General features: G+C 34.4%; 1 protein-coding gene across 1 annotated transcript in view; it reads left to right on the top strand.

Moving 5' to 3' along the window:
• Positions 1-12,837, top strand: part of Syx5 (syntaxin 5) — a 202,696-nt gene that overhangs the window by 32,464 nt on the left and 157,395 nt on the right. Inside the window, exon 3 of the mRNA XM_090398913.1 lies at positions 4,190-4,269. Coding sequence (XP_090255039.1) covers positions 4,190-4,269 — 80 coding nt within the window. The remainder of the gene's footprint in view (positions 1-4,189; positions 4,270-12,837) is intronic.

The following is a 12,837-nucleotide window of genomic DNA, read 5'->3' as shown; positions in this document are numbered from 1 at the left end:
TGTTTCCCAAACTGGACAAAACCACATATATTTTCAGTATAATTTTTTGTGGCTTGTCATATATGTATACATGTATGTAAATACATGGTTTCTTAATTAGCTTTGTAATACCAATAAAAATATCTGGTATCTAATATTACTTAGGCAACAGGCCTGAAATATGACCTCTCTCTCTCTCTTTGTATGGGTGGGTGTATTGAAAAACTCATACTTCATTTAGTCCCTGATAAAAAAAAATGTGTAGCAATAGTTGCACATTTCTCAATTCATTTTATTTTGCATTATTTGTGGCTTGATTTTTCTCTACAGTTACTACAGCTATCTCACATGCCAGATTTTAGTTTTTATATATTTCTAAAATTGATAAATTTCTCCCCTGTACCCAAGGGCCAGTAACAGACCTTAGACCACAAGCATACTGTAGTGTGAAAAAGTACCAGAGTAAATTCTTTCTTGTGTAATACATTAATTTAATCCATAATATATAACAAACTGACACTTTCAGATGACCATTTATATATATATATATGTGTGTGTGTGTGTGTGTGTGTATATATATGTGTGTGTGTGTGACAAAGTGATTAAAAATTATGACTTTCAATATTAGTGCTGTAATTTCAGTCATTAAACCATTTCAACTTAAGATGGATTAATGAAAAACTTCCTCTTCCCCATAAAACTTCATTTTCATTGGCAAAACAGTTTGAAATTATATATATTTCATTGTGATTAAGACTGCTTTTATTAGAAAAAATAATTTGGAATGATAACTCCTTTCTAGCATGATGAAATATAATAATATAATAGCAGAATTAGGTAATGCAAAATTAGGTTTATAGTACAGTTGTAATAATAAGTGGCGTGACTATATGGAAATGCTATTACAAAATGTGGTTTATTATTATCATGTAATCTCCATGGAGTCTGACTCATTGGAGATCACTTCATGCAATCCATTATCCACACTGCTTAATCCTCCATCCACACACTGTCACTATTCACAGTCTATACACTGTCGTTTTAGTGCACACTAATAGAATTTTTCTCTGTTAATTGTGTATTACAGAGGATAAAGACAAAGAAACCATCTGTCAAAACCTAGCCAGCTATATTACCAAAATACTTGCACACAATGTGCATATAGTTAGAGGGGATTTCATTGCACAAATGAGAAAAGATGTAGCTGGAAACACAAAAAACATAGGACAATATACCTACCATGACTCAACCAATGAAAATGGCCATCTTCTTGTGGTCTTTTGCAACTCTCAGAACTTAATATCTCTTCAATCAATATTCCCAAAATAAATTAGAAAGAAAATGGACCTGGCAACACCCCAATAGAACTAAAACTCAAATTGATCGCATCTTAATAAATGGCAAATGGATAAGGTCAGCCCAAAACTGTAGAGCATACAATAGTATATAGAATTAAACTCTGATCACAGAATTGTAAGTGCATGATTAAAGCTATGACTAAGAGCATCCAAATATAGAACAAACACCTCAGATACATTTGGGAAGAATTAAATGACTCTAACAAGGCAAATCAATTTCAGCAGCTCACAAAGAACAACCACCAACAAGCAGTATCAAATGATAACACAGACAATATATTTAAAGCAATAACTAGCATCATTAATCAAGTAACCTCCCAAACATTTCTTCAATCAAACACAAAAAGTGTAGATAAAGACTGGGTAACCAAAGAAACAAACTCACTGATTGACAAGCACAATAAAATAAAATGCAAAGTAAAAACCAAGATTCCCTTCAATATAAAAATGGGTATATGAAGTTCTCTCAAGAAGCCTATATCCAGAACTTCTGCCAAGAGCTAGAAACTGTCACAAATTGCACAAGATAAGAGAAACTTACAAAATAGCCAAGTCCCTGAGCACAGCAGAAAGAAGACCCAGAGTATTGAGAATCAAGAAAAAAAGATGGAACCTCGTTTGAAAACAAGACCAAAGAACTTGATGAATGGAAGGCACGCTTCCAAACTCTTCTCAACACACCAACCCCAAACATTGATTTCATCTCGAAAACCACAGAAAAGAAATCCTTAGCATCAACTGTGACGATTTCATCATGGGAGTTCAAAATGGCCCTTCAACAACAAAAAGCAGGAAAATCACCAGGAGCAGATGGTATCACAGTTGATGCTTTAAAGCATTACCCTATAGATATCAAAGAACAACTCCTACACATATATAACTTTGCACTTCCCTCTAGGAAAGTTCCTGAACAGCGGAAAAGAGGGTCTAATAATGCCAATTCCAAAAAAAAAAGGTAACCTGAACAAACTTGAAAACTACAGAGGAATCGCACTCCTTTCTACTCCACTAAAAATCTACAATAGAATGATATTAAATAGAATTGAACCACATATAACTCCATTACTTCGTACAAACCAGGCTGGATTCCTCCAAAAATGTGGTACTCTAGAACACATTCATGCATCAGAAGACTAATAAAGGGTTCAAAGGACAAGAACTTATTATTGCTTTTGAACTTTATTGACTTTACTAAAGCATTTGATTCTGTTGACAAGGAATGACTATAGGAAACATTCAAACTTTATGGCATTCCACCTAAAATTATCAGGGCATTCAAGGCACCCTACCACTGATATCAAGCCACAGTACTAGTTAACGGAGACAAAACAGACAGTTTTCCCATCACCACAGAGTCCTACAGGGAGATACTCTGGCCCCATATCTAAACATCATAGTGATTAACTATATTTTTAAATTGATTCAAGTTAAATCTGGAATCCTCATCAAAGACCCATGTATACAGATGCACCTTGAAGACCTGAGCTTTGCAGATGATATAGTCCTCATTGACTCCAATGTTACAGATACCCAAAACTGCTTCAACAGCTTTAGGAGAACTGCAGAAATCTTTGGACTAAAAATAAACTTCCAAAATACAAAGATATTAAAAAATCAGATAGATGAGCACATCTATATAAATCAAAAATGATCACCTTGATGAAGTAGAGGACTTTGTATACCTAGGATCACACATTTCAGATTCCTTAACAGACATCTTAATGTCTGTTAACAAGAAAACAGGTAGCACTCCAGTTCCACAGAAGTCTTAATAAAGTTGAGCCTCATCTCAAAGGAGACGAAGATTTGTCTTTACAGGTGCACCAGCCAGTCTATCTTTCTATACAGCTCCCAGACCTGGAACATCTTAACAAAAGCAGCAGCCGAAATTATAAATAGCTTTGGAACTACTTGTCGAAGGAATATCCTGGATTGCTCCTGGCAAGACCACATTCCCAACTCTACCGTATTAGATGAAATCCAACAAGATCCTCTGGTCAGCTCTGTTCAAAGAGACCAAATGAAATGTCTCGGACACCCACCCTCTGCACCTTTTGATGATCTAGTCCTTTACTCCCTTACAGATGGAAAAAAAAAAAAAGAGGCAGACCCTGAACTCAATATTGAAAATACATCAGCAATATTCTCCCCATTTTCCCCTAACTCTCCGCATCAGAGATCTATCAATTAGCATGTGACAGAGAAGCCTTGTTTTCCTTCACTTCATAAGAACCTCAGTCCTGTCTTAGTGTATACAGACTATTTATTTGTTTTGATTGGTTTTCCTATTTATAATTGTAAAATTATAAATAAACGATGATGATAATGATGAATTGTGTATCTTGTGGCAGATTTCCTATATGTATAAAGCTTAATGTAGTCGGCTAATACAACTGTTTAGTTATTTAATTTTTATTGCTCTAATTTATTTTATGTATTAAATTATAATGATACAAAATAAAACGATTATTTTTGACAATAGAACTAAGGAGAGAATGACTACTATTTGGGTTTTTTTTGGTCAAATATATTTATTTTAAACTAGTTGGTATAACTTAGTTTAAAATAAATATATTTGACCAAAAAAACCCAAATAGTAGTCATTCTTCCTATATAATGATACAAAATTATGTATAGATAATTTTGTATCATTATATATATATAAATTATAATAAAATAAAATTATTATTATAAAATAAAATTATGTATAGATAATTTCTGAAATTAGTCCTTGTGTATATCTTTATATTAGTTGATAGCATATGAAAATTTCTTAGGAAATTTAATTCTAGGATTTAAAAAATCTTGCTGTTAATTACTTTAAAATGCATGCCTTGTCTAATTATATTTAGGGAAATGGATACTTACCGCCTTCACAAAACAAGCGAGCTAAAGAACTTCAAGAATGGAGTAACTTTGTGAGAATAGCCAAGTAGGTGTTATAACTAACAAAACAGAATTCTAATACATGAAAATGTTTAAGCAAAACAATAATGAAAATTACCATGATTCTAAGCAAATAGTATGATGATACATTAGATTTACATTCAGCTACTTAATGGTAATACTAACTTTATTTTTTCATATAAAAGTTGCACTGCTTGTATATTTTGTCCCCTGCCCAAATTAAATTATCATCATGGCATATTCTATCAATAAGAAGTTTTAGTACTTATAGCAGCCTTCTATGAACAGTTTTTCTGTTTCCAGATTAGTTTATTACATGAATTGAGATTATTAATTGCGAAGAGCGCGCACACAACAATTATTCTGAAAGCACTGTTAATAATCTATATTGAGATAATAATGATATGATTATTTCCAACTCTCATTGCTATTATGCCTTATATAATCATTCTGCATATATACCAGTGATACAGTCTACTATAAAACATATGCTTAAGGGAGAGAAAATTATCACACACACACACAAGTAAAACAAAGAGAAAAACCTATTTGAGGCATCAAATTTTTTGCACCTTCTGAGAGTGGCAGATTTTCCCTATAGAGAGAGATTAAAGTAATAAGTAAATAGTCTCTTGATGAAATCTTAGGTGATGTATTCTGCTGGACAAAAAGAAAGTTTCATCCACATCAATTCGAGTACGTTCTTGTTCCATTATCTTTCTATGTTTAATCTCATAGTTAACATTTCATATGTGGAATTAAGTGTCTTTCATGAATGAGAAGCACAAAATGCAGCATTAACTTGCCCAATTGGGGGGGGGGACTCCCCCCATGTGTTTCCCAAGGAATACAATATAGAGGTTTTTAAATCAAATATAAACAAGTTTCTCCTTTGCTGCCCTGGGTTGGCTGAGTGATTAGCTTATCTGCTCTCCAGCCAAAAGGATGCAGGTTCAAATCCCACCGTGGGCATGGATGTTTGTGATTATCTGTGATAATACTAGTGGTGGTAGATGGCATTGGTGTAGATGATGATAGTAGTTGTGGTTACTGGTAGTTGGTGAATTTGAGTAGTGGAGACAAAGAGTTGTAGAGTAGATACCCTCCCTCGATAAGTCTTTGGACTCCCTGGAGGTACTATGTAATAATAATAATACACATCAACCTATAGTACTAACATACTATAGGTTGATTTACCAGCCTCTCGTGTATGGGCTCAACATAAAACTGACTGGCTAGCACAAACTAGTTAGTCAGTTTATTTTTAGAATGCTCAAAGATATCATCAAATTCCTGAATGTTCCCTCAAGGGATGTACGGGATAATATGATAGTACTACATGAAGAATTTACATCATTACTAACTTCCTGTCAACAATTTTCCTCCAAATTAATCTGTTATCTGTGATGACTCCAACATTATCAGATCTTATATTTCTGTCTTCTAAGGCAGTTTTTATTATATCAATCCACCTATATCTTTGTCTTCCTCTGGGTCTTTTCGCAGTCCACCTGGCAGAGAACATTTATATCTATTTCAGCATCCTTGACATCATTTATTCTGTAATACTAACTTAACCAGTTCATCATGCTTTCCAAATACTAATGTTTTTTTTTATTTTTTTTATTGGAACAGGAGTCTGATGATGGCCTTCTCTGCACACGTGCGTTGTATCGTTGATAGAATAACATTCTCTTCTCTTCACTGAGTTTGAAAGCCTATCTCTTTCATCAAAATATAACATATTTACAGTAGACACTCACTTTAGTGAAGCCCTAGGGACTAGAGAATAGTTTGTTGTTGTGTGAGGTTCGCTACAGTGAATTTGCAGGGTGTGTGTGGGGGGGGATTATTCCCCACTCCATTTCCATGAAACAAAGGAAATGGTGAGAAATAGAACAAAGGAATTCATGAGAAACATAACAAAGGAAATGGAAAAAGAAAGGAAATAAAGAACACAAAACAACATCAGAAAGTACAAATCCAAACAATAATGGGAGACATAAGAAAGGAGAATATGAAATTATAAAAATGGAAATGTATTATTAATGTTTCAGTTTTGAAATGCTGTGTTAGTTTAAATTAACATTCATCCAAAATTTCCATAATGAACTAAATAAATGCAATCTGCTCGTGGTAAATTAAAAAAAATAACTTCAAGTACCCAGTCAGCTTTATAATTTGTCACCTCCATTTACAAAGAATGTAAGTGATGAACATTAGTCAGCTTAGGGGATGAGGAAAAGTGATTAGCACAGCTGGTGTGAAAATTACGTCATCTACCTAATTGGACAGAGATCCAGAGACGGACAGATGGTTATAACTTGATACTGTTCTCTTAGAACTGTAAATGAAAGAAATATGGCATAAAATGCAGTATTTCTTTAATTCAAAGTTTAATTTATGAAGATTGTGCAGGTAACAGCTCATTTTGTGTTTGAAAGATTCTTTATCCACAAAGTTAAGAGCTGTTCTGATTTAGAATTTTCAAGCTAAATTTTTGATTTTAATGGTACAGTTTGCACATATTTAGTTCATTATGAATATTCCGTGATATTAATTCAAGTTAACATAGCAGTTCAAAGTTTAAATATTAATTCTATATTTTCATTTCTGTGATTTCATACATTTCTAGTTCTTGTCTCCCATTATTTGTTTCCATTTGTACTTTTCATGTTCTGTGTTCTTTGATTTCTGTCAATCCTTAGTGCTCTGTCAGTATATGATTTCCCACCATTTCCTTTGTCTACTGAATTTAAAGTCATTTGCTAGGAAATACAGTTCACTGTCATGAAGGATTTGAGCTTTTACTGTTTGTAATAGTGAACTTAAAACAGCATTGGTTATATGGTTCTTATTCCTCCTCCCAACTATGTCTCTGTACTTGAAATTTCCCATAATAATTACTTAATCTACTCTCATGATACTAATTTGCCAATGCATACCATCTACATTCTCCCTTACACCTCTGTATTATAGCAGCAACCAATTATATACAAGATGATGGTGGTCTGGTAAGTTCTGATAAACAACTAGGATACAAACGATATAAAGCAAATGATATAACCACAAGAAAGAACATATCATCAAATTCCTGCCATGTACCCTCAAGTGATGTACAGGATAGGATAGTACTACATGAAAAATTTACATCATTACTAACTTTCTATCTACAATTTTCCTCCAAATCAGTCTGTTACTTGTCAAGACTCCAACATTATCAGATCTTATATTTCTGTTGTCTAAGGCACTTTGTACCGTATCAATCCACCTATATCTTGGTCTTCCCCTGGGTCAATTTTCCTGCCAACCTGGCAGAGAATACTTGTTTTGGTAATCTTTCTTCACCCATTCTGTTTAAGTGACCATACTATCTCAGATAAGCTCTGCTAAAGCATTCCTCAATTCTGACAATGTCAAGTTCTTTCCTAATATCCTTGTTATTAATATGATGTTGCCATTGATGCCATCTGTTCACGCCTCTAATCTTTCTCAGGACGCTCTAGTCTTTGGTCAAGTGTTTTACTTCTGACCCAGCTCTCAGATCCATAAGTTAAAACTGATTTGAACACTGTCTTGTATACAGTTAATTTAGTGTTCCTCTCTTTATTCCATATGAATTTATTCAAATTGACTCACTACCATACCAGCTTTGTTGATTCTGTTGTCTATTTCCATATTTAATTTACCATCTCCGCTGAAAATTGTGCCTAAGTAGATGAAATGTTTTACTCGTTCTACAGGTTCTCCATTCACAATGCAGTTGACATTTTCAACGATTCTGCCTATTTTCATTGTCTTTGTCTTTTTATTGCTGACCTTTATACCATATCTATTACAACAGTTATTCAATTTAGTCAGGAAATCTTGCAGACTTGCAGTAGATTTAATTAGGAGTATAACATCATCCGCACATAAAGCAAAGAGATGACATTAACATCTCCAATTTTGATATCAGGTTTAACACCACTTTCCTTCATAATATGATCCATATAGATAATGAATAACAGAGGAGGATAATGTACATCCTTGTCTGACACCATTTTTAACATTAAACCAGCTTCCTGTACTTCCTTCAATTCTAACTGCTGACTTAGAACTCAAATAAAGACTAAGTATTGCTTGATATAATGCCCCATTGACACCATATAACTATAGTGTATTGAATAGCTTCTTTCTTGGCATCTTATCATATACCTTTTCCAGATCGACAAAACTTAAATACAGATCATTGTTATATTCCCATGCTTTCTCGACTATTTGTTGTATAAAGTGAAGATCTGATCCTGACATGCCTCTATTTGGCCTGAATCCAGCTTGTTCTTCACTAAGCTTTTCTTCCACAATTCTTCTCAACCATTTCTCAAGTATCCTTGCATAAATCTTACCAGGAACACTCAGTAAGGAAATGTCTCTGTAATTCTCACATTCAGTTTTATTTCCCTTATATATATCATTACTATGAGTGCTCTGCTCCAATCATCAGGAATTCGTCCCTATGTCCAGGCCTTCTGAACTATGCAGTGCAGCCACTGTAAGACTTTTATACCATCATACTTCAGCAATTCTGGTCGAATATCATCTACTCCTGCTGCCTTTCCACATTTCAAGCCATTGATGGCTTCTTCTACTTCAAGTATGGATATGTATTCCTGACTGTATGCCTGTCAAGTGTTTTTTACCACTGTGCTATCACTGCTTGTTTCATTTAGCAATTTTTCTAATTAATTACTCCATACTTCAAGGATATCCTTTTCTCCTGTTTTCACGTCACCTTTATCATCTCTAACTCCTTTTACAGCACTCTTTCTGCCATTTCTAAGCTTCTTCAACAACCTCCAGAATATCTTGCCACCTTCTTGATATTTATTTTCTATGTTCTTGCCAAAGTCCTCCCATGACTTTTGTTTAGCTAGTTTTACACAGTGTTTAGCTTTCTTACATTTGTTTCTGTATTCTCTAAGAGCAAAAGCTGACTTATTTGCCAGGAACTTGTGATATGCTTTCTTCTTTTCCTTTACTGCCTCTTTAATTTCCTGTATTCACCATGGAGTTCTGATTTTTCTATCCTTGCAGACAACCTCACGCATGCCTCTCTGGCTGAATCAATCAGGTTTTTCTTCGAAGCTTTCCACTGAATCTCCAAGTTTTGGTTCCTCTTCTCAAACTCTTTCATTTTTTCTTCAATAATCTTTGTGTATTTTAGTCTACAGTTCACATCTGAGAGCTGCTCAACTTTTTTTTCGCTTTAAAACTTTCTTACATGTTATTCTTTTCAATATGAAATTCAATTTTATCCTGCTCAAGACTAAATAGTGATCACTTCCAATTTCAAATCAGCTGTACACTCTGGTGTCCTGTACCAGGGAGAAAACATCACTATCAACAATAACATAGTCAATGAGAGTTTTTTTATTCCTTGTCTCTTCTCTCCATGTGAATTTGTGCACATTTTTATGTTGGAACATGGTATTAGTAATAACCAGTCCATGTCCTGAGCAGAAATTCAACAGGTATTTGCCATTATTATTAGCTTTGCTCTTTTCTCCAAATTTAACCAAAATATTTTTGTATGTCTGACAGTCATTTGCTACTCTGCTATTTAGATCCTCAACAAGGACCAACTTTTTTTTTTTTTTTTTTTGTTTCAGTTGCTTTCTCTAAAGCCTCAAAAAATTCCTCCATTTCTACCTTAGTAGAACCTTCTGTGGGATCATATGCACAAATAAGTCTCATTGTCCAGTTCCACATTCTGATATTTGCCAACATTACTCTACCTGAGACTGCTTGCTATTCAAGAAGATTAGCCTCATATTTGGTGTTGAATACTATGGCCACTTCTTCTTTTCCTTGATTGTCATTGTCTGAATATAACATTTTGTATGTATTGCTCAGAAAGATCTCACCAGTTTGTCTTTTTTTGTTTCAGTCACCCCTATTATGTTGATCTGGTACTTATCTAATTCTTCAGTTAGCTCCATTTCTTTGCCATTCAGGCTTCTTATGTTGATAGTACCAATCTTTAACTCTGGTGATGTTGAGTTGGGGTGTATTTTCAGATTTCTTCCAGTAGCTGACCTTTCGTTGTTTGTCCTGGTTCCCTGGCAAAAACAATGGGGGCTTTGTTTAACTGGGCAATGCCCCAGCAAGCATGAATTTTGTCATGTTGTACCATCATTTTGTATTTTGATTTAAGCCAATAAGAATATAGTTTTTTGGCTAAATCCCAAATTGCCAGCCCATCCTTGTCCATTCAGTATCCAGGTAGATACCCAACATATCTTAAAACCCTTTAACCATCAAATGTTTCATCAAATTTTAATAATTAGGCTCTTTTTCCTTTAGGATGTATGAGAAGACATAAAATTAATTTTTGTTCTACTTGTTTATCAGAACTTTCCAGACCCCTCCCCTCTCATATTTTGTCCTGTTGACCTCTATTTCACACCAGATAACTTAAAACGAACTGCCTTCTGCAACCATATTTTGATGCACTTCTGCTCTTTTCGGCTTTTTCTCTACTATCATTAGCAAAATCCTTTTCTCCTTATCCAGTTCCTTTTATCTTCTCCGAATATACTGTATCCTTTTCATTATATTTCTATGTCAGTCAACCAAGTCTCACTAATGACTGACTTTTGGCATAGTTGAGCTAAACAGTGCCTAAAACTCCTTCTGAATACATCTGGTATTAGCATACATGAGCTGCAATTTTCCCTTCTTCCCAACGCACATTACAGGAAGGTGGTAAGGCTTATACAGGGACTATTCATAACTGTAATTTTTAAAAAAATTACATTGTGGACTAATATATTAACTAAAATAAATTTATTTAGTAGTTCCAGTATTTTGGAAAAGTCATATTGCAATCATCAGGGAAAGAACACAATAAGATATGTGCACACTGGTACTACACTAAGTAATGAGGCTAAAGTATGTCAGCTGAGAGTAAGCTTGAAGTCCTAAAGAGCACCCCATAGTGGGCTAAATTGAGTGTCTTTGGCTTTTGAGCTGAATTATGGAGGATGAGAGCTTACCAAATTTGGAATAGTTTTCATGCATCTAAACTGACCTTATTCAAGCTGAATTTCCTCCAGATATTTCAGCATTATTTAAACTCCCTGTTGAGGTTAGGGTAGTTTCTTAAGGCAGAATCAGATTAAAGTAAAAGTCTCTGATACGAGGGTGGTCTGAAAGATTCTCAGCCTAACAATGAAAAAACAAATTTATAATTTCAAAATTATTTTTATTTTTCAACATAATCTATTTTAAGACTAATACATTTATTATAGTGATGCCCCCAGCGCCATTATCCCATCCCTGTAATGGTTCTCAGTAAGATCTGCAAAATACTCCTCTACAGCTGCAATCAACTCTTGATTCGAAGAAAAAAGAAAAAAAAAGTAGAAAAAGTGAGGAAGAGTATTAGTTTTGGGAAGAGATAGAAGTCACAGGGAGCCAAATCTGGGGAATAGGGTGAGTGTTCCAACAATTCATAGTGCAGATCCCTTAATTTTCCCTTTGCCAAAACACTTTTCTGGGCAGGTGCATTGTCCTGATGAAAGAAGATTTTTTTTCGTGTTTAAACCGGGTCTTTTCTCATGAATTTTTTCGTCTAGTCTGGTTAAGCGATCGGAATAATATTCCCCAGTTATTGTTTTACCCTTTTTAAGATAATTAATAAACAAAATGCCTTTAACATCCCAAATCACCGATGCCATGACCTTTCCTGCTTATGGAACCAATCTTGTCTTCTTTGGGCTGAACAACTGGCTTCTGTCCACTATTTTGACTGCTGTTTGGATTCTGGTGTGTAATGGTGAATCCAAGTCTCATCCATGGTAATAAATCAAGGTACAAAATCAGTTTTATTCTTGTTAAAGCACTCCAAACAATGTTCAGAGATTTTCATGTGAGTGCATTTTTGATCTGCTGTGAACAAGCCACTCATCTTGCACAAAGCTTTTTCATATGCAATTCTTCATGCAAAATATAACCTATACATTCTTTTGAAATGCCTATAGTCTCGGCAATTTCACGCACTTTGACTTGCTGGTCATCCAATACCACATCGGGCACTTGGTCAATGATTTCTGGTATTGTTACACTTTTTAGATGTCCTTCACGTGGATCATCTTCAAGGCTGGTACGGCCATGTTTAAACTCGGCAGCCCATTTCTTAATTGTCGAAAACGAAGGAGAAGAGTGCACATAAACTTTTATGAACTTAGATTGAATTTCTTTTGGCATTAAACCGTCTTTTACAAAGAATTTTATAACTGTATGATACTCAATTTTATCCATTTCAAGGGATACAGACAACACTTTTGCTTCAGACAGCTGTATAAAACAAACTACTTGATAGAATGACTTGCAATTTCACATGGATACTTATGACAGATGTACGAACTTAGAAAAAAAATCTTGTAGATAGTGTTGCCATCTATGGTTTGAGGCCGAGAACTTTTCAGCCCACCCTCGTATTTATATTTGCTGCAATTGAATAGAGTGGCTTTCTTCCAGTGTATTTTATGACTGGAGTCCAAAGCATGGTCAATAAATCCTGAGTTGCTGTAGTGTTGGAAATGGATGT

The sequence above is a fragment of the Typopeltis vanoorti genome, chromosome 10 (assembly GCF_054136105.1).
Source record: "Typopeltis vanoorti isolate ZY-2024b chromosome 10, IOZ_Tvanoo_1.0, whole genome shotgun sequence".
Taxonomy (NCBI): domain Eukaryota; kingdom Metazoa; phylum Arthropoda; class Arachnida; order Uropygi; family Thelyphonidae; genus Typopeltis; species Typopeltis vanoorti.
This window is presented reverse-complemented; position numbering and strand designations above follow the sequence as displayed.